Source organism: Uloborus diversus, chromosome 2 (assembly GCF_026930045.1).
Source record: "Uloborus diversus isolate 005 chromosome 2, Udiv.v.3.1, whole genome shotgun sequence".
NCBI classification, from domain to species: domain Eukaryota; kingdom Metazoa; phylum Arthropoda; class Arachnida; order Araneae; family Uloboridae; genus Uloborus; species Uloborus diversus.
Window position 1 is genome coordinate 218,470,273 of NC_072732.1, and position 27,111 is coordinate 218,497,383.

The following is a 27,111-nucleotide window of genomic DNA, read 5'->3' on the forward strand; positions in this document are numbered from 1 at the left end:
AAATCCCTAGTGAAGATTCGCATGAAAGAGAGCCCAGGTGCCTCAGTCTGGTGGAAACTGAGCGTCAAAATTACCCGTGTCATTGATATCCGCGCCTTAATGGTGGCACATGAAAGACTGGATGCCTTATCAGGGGATTGCACTAGGTCTACCAAAGGCTAAATAGCCTAACGCAGCCCCACTAGAGAGAGAAAAAAAAAAGAGAGAAAAGAACTACGTGCGTGGGCATTTTAGTTTCAGTGCAACTCAAATGTACAGTTAACCTGAGGCGATTTAAATTTCAGTTTATTTGACTGAAAGGGTCAACTTATAGTTGTGGGTGTGCATTACACTTTTCAGTTCAATGTATGTCAAGCTGGCCACTCACGTACCGTTCAAAAGAGAGAATTAGGCAACTGAAACTCGACATTGCACGAACTTCTACAGTACACAATTTCAACAGACAGTTTCAACTGCTCAGTTCAAATCGTCAGTTGTAACTGTACGTGTGTGGCTGGCTAGCTTATGAGCATGCAGCATGCACGAGCCAGATCTATAAAATATACAGAAAATATTTCCTTAAGGTGCTACGAGTAAAATCACATAGGTGGTTGCAGTTTCCATATTCAGCTCTTTGCATGACCACAGCAAGGGTCACGGATGGCGGAGGACTTAGTTACAAAACGATGTCCATCTCCCAATCCCAAGGAGCACTGACACAAGGAAAGAGACAAATCCACTTATATAATCCCCCGTGACTCGGGGGTGCGCGACCACCGATCAGATGACAAGGACGCGTGGTTGCCGTCTCGAAATAGCGACGCTTGTAGGAAGCTCTTGAGAGGGGGTGTCCTGTCGGACGTGCATCCCATGCCCGATGACTCTTAGTAATGGTTAACGATCCTTAACGTGTCAACACTCAGATGTTTCGCTGATGGATCGTTTGTTTTGCGTTCAACCAATATGAACGTGTTTCCAGTTCGAGCTTTTTCGCGGCGAATCCGCCTGCGTGAATAGAGAGTCGTTTGAGAAACATGACATTAAATCAGCAAATGAAAATGGAACATCATCCATTAAATTTATCATCATTCCTTGCCAAATTATTATTATTATTATACTATTTTCAGCAATCAGGGATTACTTAGATGTTTTTGGATAATCGAGATGGTTACTTCTTACTTCCTCCTTTATAGAAAATATGTGGAAAGATGTATTGTATAATTGAACGTTTTAGTTTCCGATTTTTGATCGAGTTACACCTTTTAAAGGATACTAAGATGATTGTTGGAAAATCTCTTTTACTGCATTGCGTGTGAAAACTGTTTGTGCACCATCTATATCAAAACGTAATACACTTTTCCCGATTGAAATTGGTGCAGATTAGTTTTTGGCACCCATCGCTCCATGATGTATGGTACAGCTGCCATTTTTCTTCTGCCTGACTGCTATATCTGAAAAATCAATTCGAGGATTCAAATAAAAAATGGTGGACTTCAATGGAATTGGTGTTGATTCGTTTATGGCATGAATTCTCCAGTTTTGCCAAGGCACTAAAGCGCAAAAACATGGTTGCAGTAACACACATGACTATACATCAAGGCAACTCGTTTGCCAAAATATGTAATAAGTCTTCAAGACACCCCTGATCAATCAAGTATTGAAATCAAGAAAGTATTGAAAATTCCTTAGTTTTTGTTTTCAGGAAGACATGTAGTACTGCTTTGCAACCTCCACAATCCACATACTTGCCACTTCCAGATTATCCAATTGAAAACTACAAATGACTGATCAAAACCTAAAATACTCAATTCCCCCTCCCCCTCCCTACACACAATTTCGTATACATCGTTTTTGGCGTTCTGGTCCATTTACAAATTACAATCGAACCCGCTTAATGGAATGGCCATTTTGCCACCAACAAATATTCTAATAAGCGGGATATTCCATTTACCGGAATTAAAATAGCACTTTACATTGGTTTGGTACTTCGAAAATCTATTATATTAAGCGGGATATTCTTTTAACCGATATTTTTATAAGCGGGCTCGACTGTAGTACAAAATTTACGCATGCAGATGTTACTGTTAGAAATCATACAGATAAACGACGCCTCCATTTACAAATGGTGACATTCGTACAGCTTCTCTTCTACAACGGGAAGACCGTTCGTATGTGTTGATATTGTTGATATTGTTGCTTTTCCAGTTTTGCAAGTTTCATTGCTTCAACCATGAAATTGTTTTGCATATTTTTTTCAACGAGTGAAGAAGTGACAATTTTAGCATATCTCAATTATCCTAACATGGAGCCGTTTTACATGAGTTAATGCTCTTGATGAAGAAAGAATTATTTCTTTTTTTAAACTAATCCTTGCGAGACATTTAATGAGTCAAACTGAGTCACGATCTTTTTTTGCTTCCTCGAGCACACTAGAGGAAGTATTATACTCACGAAAGATTTTCCTCTTCAATTTCAGCGAAAATTTATACTTTAAATCAATTTTAATTCGTGTCTTTGGAATGTTCATAAGATGTATGGACAACTATTTGTCCCGCGTTGAATTGGACAGTCCCGTTATTAGGAAGCATCTTCCGTTGTTCCCGGACACAGCACCGGAGTTCTGACATGTCCCGCTTCCTGAAAGAGGGTCATGTAAAACATTTTTTTAAAGTTTGATATAACTGTTATAACAATGCGAACGTACGCATGATTATCGTTTAAGGTTTAAACATTTCGGCACTAAAGTGTTAGACAGAGCTTTTCTCTTAAGTATAACATATGAACTGATGACTTTTCATTAATAAATAAAAGTTATAAAGAATATTTGTATTTTTTTATAACTATTTTTTTCCAATATTGTGTGTGTTATCATTTTGAGTTGAGAAACAAAGTTATTTGTCCACTAAAAAATCAGTGTCGACTATCCCGAATCCCCCATTCAACAACGCAGATAAATAGAATCAATTGTAAAAAATTTCTGCGTTTAGAAATCTTTTGAAATATATTTCGTGTAATACTTTACACAGAAGTGCCCACCTAGGGGGGGGGGGGGGTCATAGTGCAGACTGTGCCATTGAAATTTTTAGAGGGGGGTTGTTTTGAGGGGTATTTTTTATATTTTTTGGGGGGAGGAATTTTGCTTTTGGGATGGGGGTTCCACGATAATGAGGTGCCCTCCCCCTTGCCCTTAGGGGGGAGGTCACACTTGCTTTACGCACCCTCAAACACTCTGTGGTGGATCTAACCCAAACGTTACTGTCTTTTAATATTAAAACATGCCTCTAGTAGCACTGCTATTAGTAAAGTTAGTGCTTATGGTTTACTTAGTAAAGCAATAGGTACTTTCTAAACAAGATAACAAAATTTGTTGAAAACGATGACACTGTTTTATCTGTAAACGGGGTAGCCGAAGAAAAGTTCCAAAAGGAAATAATTGAGAAGGAGCGATAATATTTACAAATGGGGATTGTGGGATGAATCAGCAGATAATATAAGAACCTTAGAGCAGGAATTTGTAAATGGAGGTAGTTAGTCCAATCATTGGCTAAACAAAAGCTTGGACAAAGATCTCAAGTCACGTGACTGAACAACAATGAATGGTTGACACGTTTTGCGTGAAACTTGAAGGAAACCTGATTTCTTCCAATGCTTTTCTTTAAAATCTATCACGTGATTTGGGGTCTTTCCTTCACGGATGAAGGTCTTCACTCCCTCCAATTTATCTCTTCTTAATGATAAGAACGTATCATTCGTTTGTTAACGACCGCCCGAATTCTGCACTTAAAGACGTTCAGCTGTGGTCGCGGTTGTCTCAGAGTTTCGGAGCTTACATTTGCGGCCGCCTTTTCATCTATTGGCTTTTTATTTGCTGTTTTGTTGCTATTGAGGACACGCAAAGTGAAATTGTTTTATTCTTGTGTACGGAACTTCTTCACTTGTGAGCCAAGCGGAACGAAAACGCAAGGCGGAAGCTCACAGGGCGGATGTGCTTTAAGTATGGGGGGGGGGGGGGGAAGCAGTACTTAATACATATTTAGGATGCACACAATGAGCCTTTGTTGTTTCAGTGTGTTCAGTTTTGTTTTGTTTCATCATTACTACTAGTGAATGCGTGATTTGTTTTTTTGTGTATCTTCGGCAGTAGCGAAGCAGTGAGACCTTTTTTTTTCAGGGGGTTTACCTTCCCAGAACGTTTGGTTTTCAACCACACTTCCAGTCCTAGTATGTTAGTGCATGAACATGTAGGAACTGTTTTGATCTCCTGGAAGAAAGCTATGGCTTGTTAGGGCCGAACCTTTCTCTAAGAGAAATTTTTGCCTTGTCATGACTCCCCCCCCCCCCCGGGAGAAAATTCTGTCGTCGTCTAGTGTTCAGGAGTTACGCATGAAATAGATTAGGAATAAATTTTCTGGATTATCCTGACTTATATTATAGTGAACTCAGCCTGCTGTTTACTTGTGAATCCGGAAATAACAGGTAGAACGTCCAAGAATTTCGCAAAAATGCGTCAATTTCTTTAAAGAGCACTCAAAGAAACACTTGAAAGCCGTTGTTGATGACAGACATAAAACTACAAAGGCATCAATGTGTCGCTTTATAATTAATTCATTTAAAATATAACCTCTTTCTTTAAGAAAGGGTTCTATATCCTTTCCCCGCTGTAAGCAACCACTGTATAAATATACGAGCCTATATGAAATATAATATCCAAAAAGCGAAGTGTGTCAGTCCTGTAGTGGTTCCTCGGGTCCAGTTTTTGATGTCAAAAGGCGTAGTGATTTGATTGTCAAATGTGACCGTGGCACTCAGTCTGCTCTATCTAGACTTATAACTGGCCACTTTCAGTGTCTTACCTTTGAACGTGGCAGAAAAATCCACCTTACTTATAAAAATGCTTTGACCATCCAGCTTCACCAGAGAACATTCTGACTTACATCAGATTTTCCAAGGCAGGCTTAGTCTCCGATCCCCGCATAGTTATCGACTTTTTATCGGTCAACAACCAGCTGAAGCTGATCTGACGTATGTCAGATCTCTTTACGAGGATAAGCAACAGCATCTTTGTTCACAAATAGGACAGCACAAGAAAGATTAGCATTACAAGAGAGAAAAAATAACATCCGAGGCGAAGGGGGGAGCTAGTGGGAATCGAACCCACGATCTCCGTCTGACGAAGCAATTGTTTCTACTGCTGGGCCAAGGACTCCCTAGGCTGTGACTTGATGCTTAGAACTTAAATCTATACAGTGAAAGTCAAGTCTTCTTCTTTTCCTTAAATGGTATTTTATGTAATTTTATCTGTCTGTGTTCTGTGTTACATCAAACTCCGGTACCATATTCCTACTCGTGAATTTGCTAGTACCAATCCCTGCACGTTCCCTTTGATTCATTTCTTTACCACGACGTTGAGTAAAAGTAAGCTAATTGGACTATGCTAGCTTAGTGTATTTTACGAAACACGGAAGAAACAGCACTTATTCTCCACCATTTAACACGTTACTTTTTTTTTCTTCTGAAAACTCCAGAATTTTTATCTCACGTTGTATTTGAAACAGCATGTTCCATGTTCCTCGAATGTGATTCAAATGTTTATATTCCAGACGGTGGCGAGAATGGATGATTATTCGCTGCGCAACGAGTCTTTTCCGGAGTCCGGCCTACCCATACAGTATCCCCGGGCCACGACGCTCTTCGCTGCTTCAGCCTGCATCCTGTTCATCGTCCTGGGCATCGCTGGCAACCTGTTGACAATCGTAGCTCTGGTTCGCTGCAATAAGCTACGCAACGCCACCACTGCCTTTGTGGTCAGCCTCTGTACCGCGGACCTCCTCTTCTGCGCCCTCAACTTGCCGCCCACTGCATCCAGGTGAGCTGCAGAACTTTACTTCTTCCATCCTTTTCTTTTTGCCATATTTATGTTAGCAGATGTATTTTTCAAGACATTTCAAATCAGAAGTCCTGTATTCATTTCCCATGAATGCTACTTTTAAATTGTGTATGATATTATTCTTGGTAAGCATCCGCTTCTTAATACAGTAGAGTCACGAAAATTCGACTCTCGATAACACTTAAAGATTCCAGCACAGGCAAGGCGTGACATCTTGCGTCAGTCATCGCTAACTTACTGGTCCGTAAGCTAATATAACCAGACCATCTGCTTTACTGACACATAAAAATGTTCACAATTAATATGAGAAAACTCATTACACATCTTTGTTTTTTTAAATTTCATTGGCATTGCCATTGGAGAGGGTTCATACACCATCCAATGAGACAACAATTTATGTGCATGAACACTTATGCAAGCGCTTTTCAGTCTTAAGTTTCGAAAAATTTCTGGATACACCAATGCAATAAGTATAATATGCATATAGTAATAAGCTGATAGACAGCGCTGTGGTTGGAAAACATTTCTCGGGCGAACTCACAAAATGAAACCAGTGGTTTGACACCGCTTTACATTGCATTTGTATTATTTTTACAGTAAAAGATCAAATATTTCGATACACGCCGTCCCTCCGTGCTCCCACTCCACCCCTTCAACTACGGCACTGCTGCTAGACATGTATTTGGATTTTGTTGAAAGTCAATCCTCACAAAAAGCATTGTTGAATTTCTGACGAAAAAAGTCTAGAAGCCCCATGGTCTTCAGAACTTCTTTTCATAAGTAAACAGTCTGAATTCCTGTCCTATACCTAAAAATTCGCAAAACGTTGAAAATAAGTGTAGGAGCTGAACTCCTGTTATCTCCCCATGCAAATGAAGCACAGTCTGAAATAGAGCATCCTATGTTATCTTAGAAACAGGTAGGAACATATTCGGATATTAAGGTATAATTTATCCTTGTTAGCGGGCGTACTTTGCTTTTTCGGACAGGAAATTAAAATTATTTCAGTTATAAATATGAGCTGCGGCAGATCAGGTATAATCTGATTACAGGTCAGGTCCACATGCAGATTTGACCCTCCCACGAGCCAACGTGACAAGCAATTTAATTCCTTCATCGTAGTCGTTCCAGCTTTAATAGACAAAAGTTGTCACAGTAATAGAATGGACAAAAAACGAAAAACGTTCTCAAAAAGATGTTACCGACAGGGGACGTCAGGTTTTTTTTTTTTTTGAGCAATCACGATTGCTTATTGCTTTCATTTGACTGTTTTTGGCATGCTATCATTTCATTTTATCACCGCCACCCTCCGCACCATCACCGTCGACCGGCTCCTCACGATGCTGCTCCTATAGCGAAAGCCGTCTCCGGGTTGCATCCATGTCCTACACACACGCGCATACATACACAACTACACACACACGCACACACACAAACACATACACACATACACAAACACACACAAACACGCATACATACAGACACCTACACATACACACACACAAACACATACACACACACAAACACAAACACATACACACACATACACACAACTACCCACACACTTATGCCAGCACACAGATACAAACACACATGCCTACACACACATACACATACTCCCTACACACAAACACACATACCCCCCACACACAAACACACACGCCTACATACCCACACTCGTGATTGCAAAAAACATAATTTTAATTCAAGATGTCAAAATTCAAATTAATTTTTTTTTTCTTTCAGAAACTGAAGCTTTCAATAACAACCTCACCTTTGTTTTTCTACGACAAGAAATCAGATTTCATATTATAATAGTCGTTCAGATATTCGTCAACCAAACATGTTGCTAGTTCCACAACAGATGAGAGATTACATCTTCTGTACAAAGCAGTCAGGAAAATTTATGAATAAAAACTATCCTACTTGTGAATTTCTTGTACAGATAATCAAATAATGCTGTTTACTCACAGCAAAGGACCAAGCGCTATACTATACACACTCTACATACTCTGATACTATACTTGAACAGTCTTATCATTTGTTGAGCCACGGCACTATATAGCGTTGGTTATTTTTCTGGATAGGGTTATCAGCACATCAGATATACTGGAGCTATATTAACGGTTTATTTGCTTTCAAAGCTCTGTATTTTAGGAAAGTCTAATAAACATGATTGATGCATGAATAAAACTGAACCATCAAGTTACAGCACTGTACACTGAAAACGTTCTATAAGTTTATGAATAGATATGTTCTGAATTCTTGTCTGTGAGTGTTTGGTAGTTTGTTGCATCGTCCAGTTCATGCATCACTGCTGTTCCAGTGGGTTTTCTTGGGTTTTAGAGTGTTCTAGGTCTGATTGATAGCTCGAAATAGAGGGCAAAAAGTAATTCCTCAAGCGCGAGGATCTTAAGGTATCTGAAAAATAAAAAGCCACTGGTTCTGGTTACATGGCGATTCTTTTTTATAATTTTTTTCTGAACATACGCTGCACTGTTATGACATGAACAGTGTTCATGTTATATTCAAGATGTTCATTGAATCGAATATGTTGAATATTCCATTCAAAATCTGTATTCTCGCATTGTCGACATTTCATAAAAGAATTGCATTCGAACGGTATATAAGTGTACCATGTAAACTCAGGGGTGCACCGATGGTAAATCACGAGTGGTCACTGTGACCTTTCAAAAATGTCCTCATTTGGCAAATTTTGTCTGGCGATTCGGCGAATTTGGAGACAATATCGATTTTCTTTAATAAATCATGTCTCTTCTTATAATGCTTAGATATGTGTGTATGCTCATAATTTATCACTTGATAACTCCCGGAGTTTTTATCTGTAAGTTGAGAAATTTCCTCCTCTTGAAAATTCAAGTTCTGGGTGCCCTAAGTGAACTTAGTCAGATGTCGGTTCATTCATGCATAATCAAAGTAGCACAAGTAATGCTTTCAAAATGAAGAGCTTTGAAAAGAAAGGACTCGCTTGTAGTATTATTGCATCTGATTTTTGCTGAACAAGCGTCCCCTTTCTTTAGAAATACATGAAGAAATGTCAGACACATAGAGAAGAAACTTAACAATCAATTACAATTTTTGAAAAAATTTATAAAAACCTTTATTTGACTTGTAAAATTTCATTCTGTCAGAACATGTAGTCTAAAACAAACTCCTTAGATCTTGATCTCTAGATCAAGATCTTAAAAATCTTTAAAGGATATATGAGGCAGTGAGAAGCTAAGGGATGTAAGCGGCAAAATTGAAAACTTGAAGATGACCAGTACTCACGGTAGGTGAACCCTCCTCTGTCTTGGGGCAAGAGATGATACTACGTAGTAACCCTGGTAGTTGCTGCTATGCAGCACGATTTAGAAAAAACATTTCAATGAAAGCCTACCTAGGATGTTATCTTTAAACGCGTTTTACTCAAAACTTGAAAATGTCCCCTTACATCCCTTTGCTTCTCACTGCCTCATGTTTTCAACCAACTTATATCAGCACAGTGGGTTTTTGGTTTCAACAAATAGCATGGTATCAACTGTTACAAATATGGAACTTGGAAATCGTTCATTTCATAGGCATTAACGAATCCCAAATTGAAAAAAAAAAATCTTTTGCAGGTACATTCACCACAGCTGGGTGCTCGGCGAGACTTTGTGCAGGTTGTTTCCTTTCTTCTTCTATGGAAACGTAGCCGCCTCCCTTCTCTCCATGACGGCGATCACCATCAACAGGTAATACTATACTTTCATTCTAAAAATGCTGTTTCAAAATGCTGCCTAAATATTTCTGAGTATGACGCCCTTGAATGTTATTACGATGGAACGAAACCCCAAACTTCCAAAAACCAAACACAGTTTCAAATTTTACATAAATTTCTCTGTTATCATAATTGCTAAAGTTGTATAAACACTTTTCATTCCTGACAGCTGGATTTTATATACCTTCTGCTTAGAAACTTGTCGCCTGGTCCGATAACCAAGGGAGAGGGGGGAGGGGGTAATAACCGTTGTTGCCCCCTCCTTCCCCTTTGACACAAATTGTCACAATATCACGAACCTTCCCCTAAAAGTGGGACATCATTTGTGGACAACCCTTGATCACTTTCTCCTGACTAGAAATTAAAAATCAATGTCAACAAACCCGAACAGTGTAAGAGCTTTTCACTTCTCCCGTGCTATAAAACAATGCAAGGTAAATTGGATACCTAAGGACTTAAGGTAAAAGAAAGGGAGTTGAAGAGAAACTACAGTACGTTAAAGAGAGAAATGAACAATTCTATCCAACAGTATCGATGTGTAAGTATGCGAAATTGACATTAAAATAAATTCAGTAGAAAAGAGTAGAGATAAAGATTGTTCAACTGTTACTAGTTTCAAGTTTGATGCGTTGAATTTTTCTCTTGATTATTCAAGTTCCGGTTACGGCAATAAGTACGTTTGACTTACTATTTATTGTATTTACGATGATGTATATTCTTGCACAAATTGCTTTATGTGTAGTTTTTATTCGGTTTTAAATAAAATGACTGGAAATAATCATGTTTATCTTCAATATCATTAAGTTTAAATCACGAATCCATAAGAAAAAGAAGTAATTTGTGTATAGTTTCGTGATCTTAATCATTTAAGCATAGGTTTATAGTCACCTGAATCTTAAATATTTAATCACTAGTGATACGCTCACGGCTTTGCCCGTAGTAGAACATTAAAAAGTCATTTGGTTCGCTATTACAAGTAAGCATGATGAATTTCTCGCCAATTTGTTATGTTAATTTGCTCGCCCCTGTTATGGTAATTTGCTCGTCCAAGTTATGTTAATTTGATCGTTCACATTATGATAATTCGCTCAATTAAATGTTCTTAAAACAGGAATAGAAAAAGAACAAAATCGAATTTTTGAAAATGAAAAATCGCTTCGAAGTGCTCACCTCTGTGCTACGAACTCATTTTGTGTCAAATTTCACGGAAATCGGCAGAACGGTCTAGGCGCTATTATGCGCGTAACAGACAGATCCAGAGACACAGACTTTCAGCTTTATTATTAGTAAAGATAAAGATGGTCTTATCATCAGAATTGTTAAAGTATGTAAAAATAATAGATAAATATGAAGAAAAGTGCCGGTTTGGAATTAAAATCGGCTCTGATTTCCACTAAATAATATTCTCCCGGTCAAATAGAATGAATTAAAAAAATATTTATGCAAAAATAATTGCGGAGATGAGAGTCTATTAAATGTAAAATACAGTCGCCAGTGCGTACGACGCGACAGTGAAAAAAAAGAAAAAAAAAAAACATTGCTGGAAATAAATGGTAAAAACAGCAATTTTAAAATAAAAGTACCATTTTGTTCACTCGTGTGCAAGAGACAGAATGATTGAATAAAATGGTTATTTTATTCTGAAATGCCGAGAGAAAAGTCGCGGCAGTTATAAATCTACTGAGGTAAAGAGTCCCCAGAATGTATGAGAGAAGCGTTCCTGTAATCCCCCCCCCCCCCCCCGCGTTATGCTACAGGCAGAAGGAATAGCAAATGGGCTATTTCCTACACGATGTCATAGTATATGGCTATCTTAATGCAGAGCATGCAGTGCGTGAATAATCACCTGTCTACGGTTGAAGTAAAGGACGATGAATGCGTCTAAAAATCGTAAGAGAGAAAGAAAACGAATTGAGCATCTTTTATGTGAAAGTAAATTTCTCGGCGTTCCTTTTAATTTGACGTCGAGACTTAAAATAAAGGAATGAACGAACCTAATGCTGGACTGCTTCCAGATTGCCCGGTGGGTCTAGCAAAGGTGTACAAAAATGACAACAAAACTAATCTATTACCAATTCTATTTTCAAGGACGGATACAAGGGAGGGGCGATGGGGGCGATCGCCCCCTCCTTGAGCCGAGAGACAGGAACTTTCTTCATGTATATTTTGAACATTAAAGTTTCAAAACCGCAATTTTACATAACATTCGATGGCGGTCAAAGGAAGGGAACTCTTTCCCGGAATTCTTCCGGAATTGAAATGTTTAAAACACAATCGTAGCACATCTCTAATTACTCTGGGGATCGGGCCGGAACTTTCAACAGGGATTTTTTCGAAACTGAAATTCCAAAATCTTAATTTTAGACGATCTTAGATGACATTTGGGATAGTTTCAAGGATATTTTTTGATGGATATTTTTTTTGAAAGAAACAACTGTGGGACACCTTTGATTACATAAGGGTAAGTGAGAGATTCAGTACACTCCTTCGAAGGTTTTTAGAAATTGAAGTTCTAAGGAGTAAAGAGTAAACAACAATCGCCCCCTCCTTGAACATTTTCTGGATCCGCCTTTATCTATTTGGGAATCTTTCATCTAAATCTTTAATTTCTGTTTGTAGACCCTAATAGAGCATTCCATAATGTTTTTTTAGTTGCGAAGTTTTTTCAGCACCACTGAGTTTTCAATGTGGCACCACCAGGGACGCAGTGAGGGAAGAGTTTTGGGGTTAAAACTCCCAAACCTCTGGTTTAAAGCCACTCTGGTTTAAAGTCTGGTCACAAACCCTAGTATTTTTTTTAGATACATGTTGGAACTGGTATGACCAAGGCCCCACCTTCCTCCAACGCAGAAAATGTTGGCTTGTTATGTCGATCCCCACTCCCAAGAAAATTATGGATGTTTTAGCCTGATTACCGCACAAGCCAACTAGGCCCGGTGTCTCAGCTATATGAGCAAGGAAGCTTTATTTCTTGAAAATTTCATGCAAAGCTAAGTTTTGTCAATAGATTTTTTTTCCATAAATTAACTGATTAATAAAGCTGAAAAACGAATCGTGACCTTTTTTTTTTACTTTGAATATTTGTGTGTGAGAAAAAGGGGGGAGGGAGGGGCAAATTGCTCTTCACTACTTTACTGAGTTATAAAAGCATTAAGTTATGAGATGAATTTTAAAAAGCTGTGGCAGTGCTAGGAATTTGCAAAGAGTGAGAGTGCGCAAGGTCCCAGAAAGCTATATACAAGGGCCCCTACACTGCGGTACCATTATTTTGCATGGACTGAAAGTGATAGAACAGAGAGAGGGGGTCCTCCAAAGTATTGCGGGCATTGGACTCACTCTTAGTTAGTCAGGCCCTGCTAGATGTGCTAGCGATGAATAACAGTAACATGGAAGTTTCTGCTTGAAGCAACTTTATCAATAGCACCCTGTTCGTACCCTTGAAGATTTTTCAACATAAGTTTTTAGATATTGGCTCGGATCAGTAAAAAGTTATCCTGTCCCATAAATGTTTTCTGGGGTACAAGTCGAGAGATTGCAATAGCCATCCCGACCGTAGAGCTATAGCGAAAACTGGAACGAAAAGTTTGGCCATGCAAAGAAATATCGCGAGCAAGGCAAAACAACGCTGACAGTATTACCAAAGCGTAATCTAATCCTTAGAGCTGTAAAAAGTGTCCGTAAGTTTTGTGGGGAAAATTATGTCTTTCTACCATACCATAACGGCCAATCAGAGCTCTACATTTTGCATTGATTTCTGAAAAGAAGGAGTGATGCGTCCAGAATTTACTCCAGATTTCTCTATAGCTCAGTGCAGCATTTCAGCTTCAAAGAACTGATCAAAAAAGCAAGTATTTTATGTTGATGGCCATAAATGGGCATTAGAAACAATATGTCTATAACAATATAACGAACATATTGGTGGATAATTTAATCATGTTTATTGCTGCTGTCAAATAGTTACCAGGAAGGCTGCAGATGCCACTCCATCCACCATTTCCCAAATTGTTTCATCAGTACAGTTAAAGCTGTGCTTTTGGTGGATCTTCGAAGTTATCCAAAACAAAAATGTCCAAAATTCTCGTCTGGAACAAATTGTGTTAATGAAGAAGACACTGCATCGAAGCTATCCAATGACGTTTCTCCCTTTTATAAGACGGTGTCAATGCATATAAAATGGCTGGTCCTGGTCGTGTGGCATACAAAAGATATTATTTCAGTCGTGATAAAAAAAAAGTTTGCCATTTATTATATATGTTGTAAAAGCAACGCTCGATGCAAGTTGAGGAGTTGAACTCGTCCAACTCCGCAGTTAGTTCCGAAAATCTATTCCTCTTATCCCTTAAATACAGTGAACTACTCAGTTGCCGGTGGGCTCCTCAGGTCTAAATGTCTAAAATTTTGCTAAAATATCTATCATCATTTCTGGATGCTTTTCTGCGGTTTCACGCGAGACCCGGAAAAGTTGGACCCTCCTGGCCAGAACGGTGACTTTCGCAGGCGATTATTTTCCGCGGTCGAAGAACCCTCTCGCTCAGATTCGTCACGAGCAAGTGAACAGGATCGAAAATCGCTCCTCCCGCTCACGGCAACAGGTGTCGAAAAGGAACGCACATATTTCAAAGTCCGAAACGACTCCCAGTACATCTCTCTTTTCGAAATCACAAGCGTGGCAGCGTAATCCAAATGCTTTTACTCTTCTTCTGTTTCCTTTTATAAATATAGGAATCAGCTTATTGGGGTAGGGCGACCTGTGAGTGAACACGCCCCTGTCAACGAACAGTTCATACATTTTTTTTCAAAAAAGTTTTCAGAAGTGTTTTCTCACCTGAATTGACAACAGTCACTTCCTTCTACATAATCCAAAAAATGGTTTCAAACAGGAACTACCGGAATAGTGAGAGTTTGACCATTGGCTAGAAGTAGCATTTGTTGAGTTGCAGCGCCGATTTTCATTTAAACCTCCCCCCCCTCCCCCTCCCCCAAAAAAAAACTGAAGCACAGCCATAAAAATTCTCCCATTTTTTTCATAATCACACATATCAATAAAAATATATTTAATGTCATGTACCAAATGCTACAGTTTGTTTACATAGATGTTGTGAAATTCAGACATTATATTTCTTCTTTGGTAACATAAACCCGTAATTCTTACGTCTCGTGAAAATAGGATGCAAAGCTATCTATGGTTTAGGACCAACAACTCAGAGAATGTACGGGGTTTCTTGTTTGATTGACTCGTGACAATCAGTTACCTTGCCTAATTTCAATGGAGCTAGAATACAATTTATTCCTTTGGGGGGGGGGGGAGTTGAAAGAAGTTTTTCACATCCCAAGTTAACGCAGTAACCTGAGTTGGGAAAAACTTCGTTCTTACTTCAGCACCTTACGTACCATAAGTACCTTATTTCGTAAGCAATTATTGTCAATGCTTTATTATGCCAAGTGGAATGTGAAGATCTCTCACGTTGACAATGACGAAAGTGACAAGTCTTTGGGGGAACTTGACTCATGATTCCAAAATGGAGCAATCTCTTCTGTACTGATGACGTCATTAGAAAATACGTCGGAAGCGGGAAAACGTATGAAACGGACAATGTAAAATTGGAGTACCAGTAGTATGTCAGAATACTTCTCATGTTTCGATGTATTGAATCGTGGCTCCTGTTATACTTCCTCTGCGATCCATGCACACTGAAGGTTAAATTCCTCTTTGCAGGTACATCCTCATCAACCACTACAAGCACTACGATCGCATCTACCGGCCTCGGTACGTGGCCCTGATGATTGCGCTCTGCTGGCTCTTCAGCTTCAGCCTGCTGGCCCCTACGTTGGCCGGGGCGTGGGGCGAGTTCGGGTACCGCCCTCAGAGCTTCTCGTGTACCATCCTGCGCAAGGGCGGCCGTAGCCCCAAGAAGTTCCTCTTCGTGCTCGGCTTCCTGCTGCCCTGCCTCATCATCGTCATCAGCTACTCCTGCATCTTCTACAGGGTAAGATAACTAACAAGGCTGATACCCTTGTACAGGGTGTGGCACAATTCCTCCGGAGTTTTAAAGATTTATTGAAACAAACATACATATTTACCATTACAGTATACCGATGCGACTTCTCCAGTTGTTTGCTATTTTGATTCAATGTGTGGGGTCAGTCTAGAAATTCTTTCCCAGACCACACTCGTCGTGAGAAAAACATGTTACGCGGGTGTTTTATATCTGTCACCAGTATGGGAGCTGGATAAGTATAAGACCACACGTAAATACGGTTTTTGCTCCCCTTTTCTGAGAAATGTTCGAAATTAAATCTTCAGAATAGCTGAATTCTATCCGAAGCTGAACATTTGTTGTGCACATAAACTTTCTCCGTTTAGTGTGATATGATGTCTGTGACACTATAGGGAACATTTTTCAACCACCTTGTCAACATCATCTGACTGTTGTAAACAGGGGTGCATTCCCCGCCAAACGATTCCCCGTATATAAGAGAAAGTAAAAAGGTCAAAGGGGGAGACACTCGTAGAGCAAAGAGCTGGTGAGTCGCGGAGTGGCTCACGCAGTTCAAAACATCTTTGTAACATTAAATAATCTGTAATTTGTAATATAGCTGTAAATATTGATGTTATTAAACGTCTCTAAAAGACCATGCATTCTCTTGTCGTCTTTACACAAGAAGTGGAAACGGTACAACAGCAACAACTTTGACTTTACCGAAGAAAGAAACTCTTCAAGTTTTGTTTCACAAATGTTCGATGTGCAATCCTTTCGTGAGGCGGCAGGTATCAAGAACAATGTCTAACTTTCGTTTCACTCGCTGTAACGTGTCAAGAAAAATGATTTTCCGAAAAGATGCCCCCATTATCTAACAGACGTTTGCTCATTTCCTCAAAGTCAAGCTGGTCGATGGATCGGACGCAGTTCTGACGACGACAATCACCTTCGTCTGAAGCCCCCGTACTCTTTGAACCTAACTTCACGCAATTCTTTTTATGGTGGACATTCACACGATTCTTTTTATGGTGGTGGTTTACATCAAAAATCGTGTTTTCGTGCTCCCTATGCCTGGTGATTTACAAGATTCCCTCCAAAGGACCGCAACCGCACTTGCTTGATCCTGACATGTTTCAGCTAGTGAAATAAGAATTGGACTTGAGATTTGATATCTGCCTAGTAATTGCGAATCTGGTATATCGAATATCACTAACTAATGCTATTTTTCAATTTCGCAAAGCGACCGGTATTTGTTGGGGGTAAAATTGCGGTATTTTCGGTAATCTAGGAGAACTAACGTCTTTAGAGTTTGAGGAATGTAAAAGAAGGAGACCATTTGCATAAAAATGATACGAGTTATGTTTCAAGCAGGAACTATGGGAGTGGGTGAGAGTAACACTGAAGCACCTCTCCCCCTCTACTTTCCTGACATACTAGGTGAAATCTAGCTGTCACCGCCTATTAACATTTTGACGAACTACATGACTAGTTTGGTAACGTACGAACGTTACCAGATGGTTTATCATGCACCTAGTGATTGTAATTCCGGTATACCAGTATACCAAATACTGGTATTTCGTGCTATTTTGCAATTTCAGTTGGATCTCAATAACTCGAAGTTTAAAACTTGAATATTTCTTTATCTCGAAGTTTTGATTGGGTCTTAAACTCATGAGACCGTTGTGGAAACTTCCTGTAACTCGAACTAATAACTGGAACGTTTTAGCCGGTCACTTGGTACTTCGAGTTATCGAAAGTTGACCGATGTTTTCGGTATGGATGCAAAAAATAAATATCTTTGAATTGAAGCGTTTTAATATGACGTATTAGATATTTTCTGTTATTTTAAATGTGTAATTTTTTCATCAATGAAACAGGACGAAATTCAATCATTTTAGGCCAAAGTTTAGCTTCAAAATCCCGAATTAATATCTGTACTTTTCAAAACAAATTAACAATTTTTTCGTTTTGAAAAAGGTAAAATACCTGAAAAATATGAAGTGCATGGCTACGTGAAACAGTTGCCATGCCAAAGCTACCGTTTTCGAAGCTATTTCAACCATGACGTGGAAAACAAGATAAAATTAAAACGCGCAAAGAAAATGAACAGCATTTCAGAATCTTTGATAATGTGGTGCATTAACATCACAAAAGCTTCGCTTGTTGCCTTAAAATGTTTCATATGCTACACATATTTCTCTATTAAATGTTGCATAAACGGTCTGTTGAACGCGCGCTACCCGTCGTCGAATGCACGCATGCGTTTCAAATATTGTTACGAATGGGTCGTGGACAGCGAAAAAATAATATATTTTGAAAATAAAAGAATGCTAATTCGCTCTTTTTAGTTACTTGAACGGCGAACATTCCGTGAAAAATGTGTGGAATGTGTCACTGAATAACTTAAAACACAAACGATGTCGATGAGTTTTCGATGGGAACAATTTTATTCAGATTCCAGCTACCAATTTTGCACATTCTGTCGCACTAGTCATAAAAACGCATTAATCGGGAAAATGTAAAGTCGGGGGAAGGGGGAGGGGATAAAAATTTAAGCATATTGTTTAAAAAATTGACACATCCCAATTGATTAGTGCAGGAGATTTTAATGTTTACTTGTTTTTAAATGTTCTTCTTCAAGTGGCACTACAGCCCGTTATGGGCCTTGGCCTGATCCACAATTTTGCTCCAGACCGCCCTTTGAACTACCTTCTCCCTCCATCTGCGGATCTTCATTGTTTCCAGGTTTGCAAGAACATCATCCAACCATCTCTTTCTAGGTCGTCCTCTGGTCCTGGTTCCCAAAGGTTTCCATTTCAGGATCTTTTTCAATCTGAAATTATTGTCTGTTCGCTCAATGTGACCAAGCCATGAAAGACGGTGGGCTTTATAAAGCGAACTATATTTTTTCCTTTAAGGATATTCTCAATTTCAATATTAGTTGTAACTCTCCACTGATCACCCACCTTCAAAGGACCAGTGATTCTACGCATGACTTTTCGCTCAAAAATCAGTAATTCTTCTTCATCGTTGAGATGAAGAAACGATGAAGAAGGCTTGTTTTTAAATGCAATTTCATTTATAGCACGTTCTGTACAGGCACTTTTTAACTTATAATTTTTTTTTTTTTTGGTTGGGGACGCTGTCTTCGTATATTTATACCGCCCACCTAGGGCAGGTGGGGGGCATAGTGATCCAACCATAAAAAAAAGGTTGTTCTCGGGTTCGGTCACACATGAATGGAAGCACTGTTGTTCTTCAAGTCTGAAACAACCCTTGGGGAGTTGCTGGATATTGCATAGGCTTAAAAATGACGTCATAGATTTCTTTTCTGTGTCATGGGTCTTACGGTGACTAGATAATTTCTTTTCTCCCTAATCTTGTTTGTTTTGGAAAAGAATCCATGGGCTTCGGCTCATCTTTCCGATAATGAATTGTTCTGACCGAGTTCCTGTCTCCCCAGGTGCACAAGAGTCGCAAAAACGTGGAGGCCCACACCCCGGCCACCAACGGCAAGCCTCCAATCCGGCAGCTCTCCCACCGGCAGGACGAGATCCGGCTCACCCGGATGATGCTCATCATCTTCTGCTCCTTCCTACTCTGCTTCCTGCCGCTCATGGTCGTCAACGTGCTCGAGGACAAGATCCGGTGGGTACACACACCTCCGTATAGTGAAATCCCGTTACAACGCATACCAATACAACGAGACAACCGCTTCAATGAAATTAATGTCAAGTCCCAATTTAAGTTCCATTACTTTGTTTGAATTTCATTGCAACGAAATTTCCGTGCAACGAGCAAAATTTGCGGTCCCTTAAAGTTCGTTGTAGCGGGATTGCGCTAATATTTGTCCACGCACGCATGGGCGCCTATATAGGGGAGGCAAAGGGGGGCTGAAGCCTCCCCCCCTAGAAATTAGAACTTCCTCGCTTTTAATACTTTTTTCTTTGCAAACATGTAAAAACATTTTTTCTGCAGCCATTAACGAATAATTTATTAAAAATGTCAAATTTAAATACCTCTGATCTGTTCTGAAATCGGTTTCTATGGAGAAAATATACTACTAAACCATGAGGAAAATATATGAGCTCCCCTCTCCCTTTAAAAATTTTGTATATGGGCACCCATGCACGCACACACATCAGGGACAGATACAGGGGAGAGTCAAGGGGGTTCTGTACCATCCCCAAAACGCCGACAAAATTTCATACCGTGTAAGAAATTCTGCAGTATCGTTCATTGCTTGAATAAAAATATATTTATTTATTTGCTAGAAAATCGCCCGTCAGGGTATGACGAGTGAAAAATGCTTCAACATTTGAACGAAGCAATCGCCTGTTTGGTGATGTTTGGATAGTTGAAATTTTAACTCCAGTGGATGAACCTTAAACTCCAGTGGATAGCATTCATTGTTGACCCCTTTTTCGCTTCTTCATTCTCCTGAAATGAGAATTTTCCTAGTAAAACAGTTAAGATACCGGATCCAGTTCAGCCTCGTCACAATAAAGCATTTCTCTGCATGTTAAACATTACCAGGGACTGATTTACGGCGGGGCATTCGGGGACCGGGCACCAAAGGAAAGGGGGCACCAAATTTCTGTCATCATTTTTTTTTTCTTTTTGAGCAAAAAGACAGAAAAAAACCCTCCAAAACAGTTTTATGATGGATAATGTTAAGGAGTCATATTAGACTCTAAGCTAAGTTTCAAGGTTTCCTGTTTTTATGTAATCTGTGATAATTTGATTACAAAACTAAAATTCAGGATGTCAGCCTATGATGGCATATTAAAGAAATTTTCTTGCTTGTTTGAATGCGACAAGCAAAATATTCGAAAAAGTGCAAAAGATCTTTAAAAATCTAACTCCTGTGATTTGGAGGAATCTTTTCCTGATGAATTTATTCATATTAGTTCAATCATTGGAAAAGAAAGTTTAATGACCGAAAAGTTAAAAAAAAATCCATAAACTTGGTAAATGGATACTTTTGCCAATGTAGATACAGCCCTGAAATTGTTTTTGACTTTGCCAATCTCCAATTGTAGTGGAGAACGATCATTTTCGCTATTGAAGAGAACTAAGTGTCCTTTGCGTACTCTCATTTCTGATAGTAAATTATCTTCATTAGCTCTATTATCAATAGAAGGAAGTTTGACCGCAAAACTTGGTTATAAGGACGTTATAGAAGAATTTACTACCAGAAAACAAAGGAACGCAGAAAGCACATTATGATTTACCTTAACCATCATAGTTTCTCCATCTGCAACTGTAAAAAATTATCTTACGTGAAAATCAGTAATTTATTTTAGAGTTTTCTTCCATCAAAATAATATCCAAAAATTACCTTCATATTTTTTTTGGGGGGGGGGAGGCACCATATTTGTCAGTGCCCCAGGGCACCTTAGTGTGTAAATGAACATTACAAAAAAATATTATCCCATTATCATGCCGTGGAACGAATTTTAATTGTTGATGACGTCAGAAGCGTTACTTGATCATTCGCTATTATATACATATATGAGGATTTATTTATTTATTTACTTCAATCCGTCTTATTGTGTCATGATTTTTCATGTTTTCTTAAAAATAATAGAAAAAAAGTTTGAGAAAGTTTCAGACAGCAGAACAGTTTTGCTTGAGACAATTTGACAGTGGTGCTCCAGCCGCCGATGAAATAAAAGGAAGCAAAGAAGAGTCTGTCGCTCGAACGCGTTTGATACAAGGGGCAGCCCGTAAATGATGTCACGCTTTTTGACATCATTTATGGACAGCCCTTGATTCATTCATTCGGCAAAATTTTTCAATGATCCCCGAGTCGCAGACATCTGTTGATGTGTCTGTATCAAACTTGTTAAAAAAAAATTTTAAAGTAAATATTTGAAATTAATTAATTTGGAAATCATTTAGTTTTCAAATTACTTGGTTAAGCTTATGCCTTTCTAGGTGTCTTATTCCTGGTCGTTTTTGTGCCTTTATAACGTGCAAAAAGTTTCTTTAAAAAAAAAAAAAAAATTCAAGCATGATCCCCCTAAAATGTTTATATGTATCCGCTAATGCACGTCATTGGCGGCTGGTACACTAAAATGGTGGGGGGTGAAAAGAAGTGTAGTGGTTAGGGGGTGTGGCCTCTGAAGCTGATTTTTTTTTTTTTTTTTTTGAAAATTGGGCAAGATTACTGGTTTTTTATATTACCGATTTAATAACTTGTAAAAATATGAAATATGGCATTAAAAATCGGAACGAATGACCACCGCAGACTTTTCTCTTCCATTTTAAAGTTCCATTCTTATGAAATAAGACAAAAAAAAAAAAAAAAAAAACATTCATTTGGAACTTTTAGTTTTACTTTCGTAAAATAAATCAATCTATCCTATGAAAAATCATTTTTCAATCGATCATTAATTTTTAACTCTGAAAAGGATGGGGGCATAGCCCATTTACTTTTGGAAGTAACGAAGATAATTGCCCCTCCCCCCCGTACGAGCCCCCTATGCTGCACGTCATGCATAAACCGGCGATCATAACGGCAATTTTTTTTTTAAACTAGTGGTACCCGCACGGCTTTGCCCGCAATAGAAAAATTAAAAGGTCTTTTGGTTCGCCTGTATATTTACAAATAATGTATGGTGAATCTTCTCGCCAATTGGCTTGTACCCATAATACGGTTCCACGTTATGATAATTTCGTATATCGCCAATTGGCTTGTGCCCATGTTACTGTTCCACGTTATGATAAATTCGTAATTTACTCGTCCATCTTATGATATTTTTGTTCTTAAAATTGGAATAGAAAAAGAACCACATCGAATTTTCGAAAAATCTCTTCGAGGTGCACACCCCCATGCTACAAACTAACTTTGGGCCAAATTTCATGAAAATAGGCAGAACGGTTTAGGCACTATGCGCGTCACAGAGATCCAGACATCCTCCGGACAGAGAGACTTTCAGCTTTATTATTAGTAAAGAAGTAACAATTATTGACTTAAGATCGTGATTCTAAATCATTTCGATTCATGGCTCTTTTGCGTCCAAAGCAACAAAGAACAGCATCGGTTTGAACGGTACTTCCCCCTGCGTACCGGTCCTTTCTTGTCTGAAGTTTCCCTAAGAACATACAGCATTGCGAAGAGTAAATTAACTCGTTGGTCGCAGAGACATTGAACATGACAGCCGATGGACTTTTCTCAACCGGCAACATCTTTCCTTTCCGCATCGCGGATCCTTCTTTTTCCGTACGAAAACCACCGAGGCGGACATCCTGCACACCCTGAAATGCGCTCCTTTTTTCGGTTGACCACCCCAAAAGGACCGTTCCGTTTTAAAAACAATAAATTTAATTAAAAAAAAATGAGCTGAGTGTGCATCACATGACTTCCTTTTACTCCAATTTAATGTAATTTTCTCATTATTGGCAGTTTTAATGTGATTCAATACTTTACTCTTTAAATATCACCAACAGTGGCCAAATTGAAACCAGATTTAAAAATGAAATAAATAAAATAAATCGCCAAATTTGTCGCCAAGTTGGCGACAAAACTTGGCAACTAAAAGACTGGTGATATATCGCCAAGTGTCCGCCAAATTTTAACACCACGTGAGTTTACATCCAAATGAACAATGATTTCCCAACAAAAAGGGTCAAAAGATCCCCTTTGGAGCTTTCGAATGCAACCAAAAAGGGAGTTGAACAACTAGACCCCACTAGGAGTCTAAGTACCAAATTTTAACTTTCTAGGACATTCCATTCTTGAGTTATGCGACTTACATACACACATACGCACATACATACGTAGATACAGACGTCACGAGAAAACTCGTTGTAATTAACTCGGGTATCGTCAAAATGGATATTTCGAGTATCTGTACGTTCCTAGGCATATATCCACGTGTGGTCGGGTTAAAAAATAAATTCAACATTCATTCGAGGGTGAGCAAAATGGAAAGTAAGGCCAATTTTTGAGTGAAAATTTTTTCGCGAATACAATACTTCCTTTTTCTTAAAAGGAAGTAAAAAAACAGAGAAAGCAGGTTTGTATTCAGAGATTGTATTCAGAGATTCTATTCAGAATGCTTCATCAGATCACTTAAGCGTTTTAGCTTTACAGAGCAATTAAAGCTTTTAAGGTCTTTTTCCTGTCAGTACTTGACGTAGCACTGGTAGTTAAATTTTAGCTGTTGAAGCAACGGGAACTATCTTATTTTTTCGACGTCACTGTGGGTGAGAAACCAAAACGGAAATATATCCATGGGACACAGGACAAGTTTTAAGGACTATACACTACTAGTTTTGCGTTTCAATGAATTTCACAACAAATTTTAACTTTTGTGGCTGATGGTTAACGAAGTTCGGCTTTTGTTTGTTGGAAGCAAAGAGGGATACATGGGGGGGGGGGGGGGGAGAGAGTCATGCCTGAAGAATAAACCCTATGGTTTTGGGCAGTGGCGTAGCTAGACCCGACTTTCGGGGGGGGGGGGGTTACTTCTTATATATATATATATATATATATATATATATATATAATCGCTTGGAATTTTTTCCTTTTCTTCTTTTTTTTTCTTTCTCTTCTCTCTTCTTTTTCTCTTTTTTTTTTTGAGACTAACTTTTCGGGGGGGGGGGGGGGTTTTGTCCCCAAAACCCCCCTTTAGCTACGCCCCTGGTTTTGGGTGTCCGCTATGAACGAACGCTCCGCTTCCGCTATGAACGAACCTTCGGTTTTGGGTGCGAAACATTCCTGAAACTGCTTGGTTGTCAATAAATAGCACCAAATAAAGCACCTAATGGGGCATAAACATTACTAATTTTATAAGCATTGAAAAGAAGTAGTACTATTTCAAATACTTACTTTTAAAAATATTTTATGAGCTGAAAAGATTATTCAAATCGTTTACATTTTATTCATAAAGTGTTTGAACACAATGAGGACGGATACTATAGCGATAGCCGACGGTTTAGGGGACTCATGACCCCCATGTTCCTCCCCTCGTTCGAAGAATGAACAGTAGAACTCCAATTTTCCGGATCATTTGGCACCCCAGACCTCGTTCAAATAATCGAAAATTCGGACAATTGGATTTTTCCCGAAAAAGGTTATATTTTAATTAATAACTAAATGTATGTTGAAAATGAGAGGAAAAAACTGTCTATAATGAAAAACAGTTTTGAATTAATTAAATCAAAGGACCGGCCATCTAGTGACGAACGGAAGGCCATAATAGAATTTCACTATGAGACGACTCATCATCCCAATAATGTTCGCACTGCACGTACACTAGCTTCAAAGAGGCAAGGGCAATAGCGCGAAGACAAATTATTATTTTCCGAATTGATGTACGTTTCAGTTTAATTTTTGTTTCTGAAGTTCTAAAAGGACTCGGATAGTCGGAGTTCGGATAATGGGCGTTTTCTTTACAATTAGCTTGATTGTTCTATTTTTCATTTCAGCTCCCCCACCGTGCACGTCCTGGCTTCCGTGCTCGCCTGGATGTCTTCATGCATCAACCCGGTCATCTACGCAGCCATGAACAGGCAGTACAGGCAGGCCTACGTGCGCCTGTTCTGTGGTGCAAAGCGGCGCCTGGGCACCGCGCACCACTCCAGCTCCAGTGGTGCAAGGTCCAGCCACTCCAAGACCCTCATGTCGGAGGTGTTCGTCTTCAACTCCACCGCCAACGGGAAGCCGCCGGCCAACGGAGACAGCAAGGAGAACAAGATCTAGCCAGATCTCCTCAGTGTTGGCTTTAACATACCAAAGATACATCCCGGAAGAAGTAGCGGATGACTTGATGCTACGATTCGTTTCAGCTGTTGTAGATTTTACGCAGGATTCAGTGAGCAAAAGAACGAGGAATAATTGAAAAAAGCTGCATTGTATTATAACACCCCCAGCTTGAGGCCTTTACTACTTAGGTTTCAACGTTAAGGTAGTTTATTGAGCAAGCATGATTCCCAAACTACTGGGACCACGGAAACCTTCGCAAAATGATTCCTGAACTAGGAACCACATGAGTAAACATGTCATCGTGTGTAGAGACGTACCGAGTACTCGGTAACTACTCGGTACTCGGCCAATATGCCGAGTACTCGGTACTCGGCCAAACTTTGATCAGATACTCGGGCAATACCGAGTAGTTGCAAAAAATTGAATGTATTAAAATTTACAAAAAAGCTCAAGCATATATAATTTTCTAATTAACCATTTACAATTCAAATTTAAATTTTGAGAATAATGAAGTTTGAAATACTTCAATGGAGTAAATCTTGGCTCGAATGTCTCGAAAGTTAATAAAACTTTTTCGTTAAAAATTGTGCAAATATGGAATTTTTGCTACAAACTAAAATTAGTTATAAGATATATAAAAATACCTTAGCTTTAAAAATAAAAGGAAATAAAACAACGTTAGAAGCACAGTGCAGGATCACTGCAGACACGTGTTTTGGCGTTACGAGGAATTTCTTTTTCAATGCACAAAATGTGAGCTCGTTGATTTAAAGGCATCCGGCAAAAGTCGAATTTTTTGTCGTATAACTTTACATTCTTTAGTTCACATGTTATGCACTGAAAAGACGATCCCTGTAACACAGAAAAACGTGTCTGCAGTGTTCCTGCACATTTGTTTTTTTGCTTTTAAAAATTATTTATGTTTAGCGCACTAGACCTATAATGAATAAATTTGTATAATTTGTTTTAATTCCAACTTGATAAGTCATACCTTTTATTTATTCATTTTTAGTTTAAAAAATATTATTTTTGCAAAATTTTGTAGTTAAATTTCAGCAGGAATTTAGTTTAAAAACTATTATATGGACAAGGAGGTCTATACTACTATTTCAATAAGTTCAAAATTCATCGGTGTGTGTCGGTGGTCCTTCTTTCAACATAATTGGTACTGGGAAACTCGGCCGAGTAGTGAAAGGCCGAATTACTCGGTAACTCGGTACTCGGCCGAGTAGTGAAAGGCCGAGTACTCGGTACTCGGCTACTCGGCCAAAGTGCTACTCGGTACGTCTCTAATCGTGTGTATACATCTTGCAAAAACTCGAGCAAAAGACTCTTATTACACGAGCAGTTCGTGGCAAGTCCAAGATGCAGCTAAAATATTTGTCTCACCCCACCAATATGTTTCGCAAAATGAGTGTAGCGTAAAAAAGACCGACTTCAAGTCAAACTGACGATTAAAGCTTTTCTGGCTATTCCTACTTACCACCCATTAATACTGCCGTGGGAAGTCAGAGCGCAGTACCTGCAGAAATGAGTTTTTACGACGGTTGAAAAAACGAGTTTTGAATTCGATACTAAGAATATTAAAAATATTCGACGTTCTTTAATAAAATATTGGATTTGGAAATTGAGACGCTCTTTCCGCGCTATATTGTAAGCGAAACCAAAGGAACAAGCTTGTACAGTAAAGCTAAAGTAGAATAAGTGACAAAAATGCAAAATGAAAAATTTGCAGACACTGAGCTTTACTTTCCCACGGCAGAATAGAACACCTTTTTGAAGAACA

The 27,111-nt window shown here is 38.9% G+C and overlaps 1 protein-coding gene across 1 annotated transcript; it reads left to right on the plus strand.

Moving 5' to 3' along the window:
- Positions 1–5,591: 5,591 nt before the first annotated feature.
- LOC129216817 (G-protein coupled receptor moody-like) lies at positions 5,592–25,322 on the plus strand. The gene is made up of 5 exons (XM_054851034.1): positions 5,592–5,845; positions 9,490–9,603; positions 15,346–15,616; positions 19,074–19,258; positions 25,049–25,322. Exons 1-5 carry the CDS (start codon positions 5,592–5,594, stop codon positions 25,320–25,322), a joined length of 1,098 nt encoding a protein of 365 aa, XP_054707009.1.
- Positions 25,323–27,111: the final 1,789 nt, after the last annotated feature.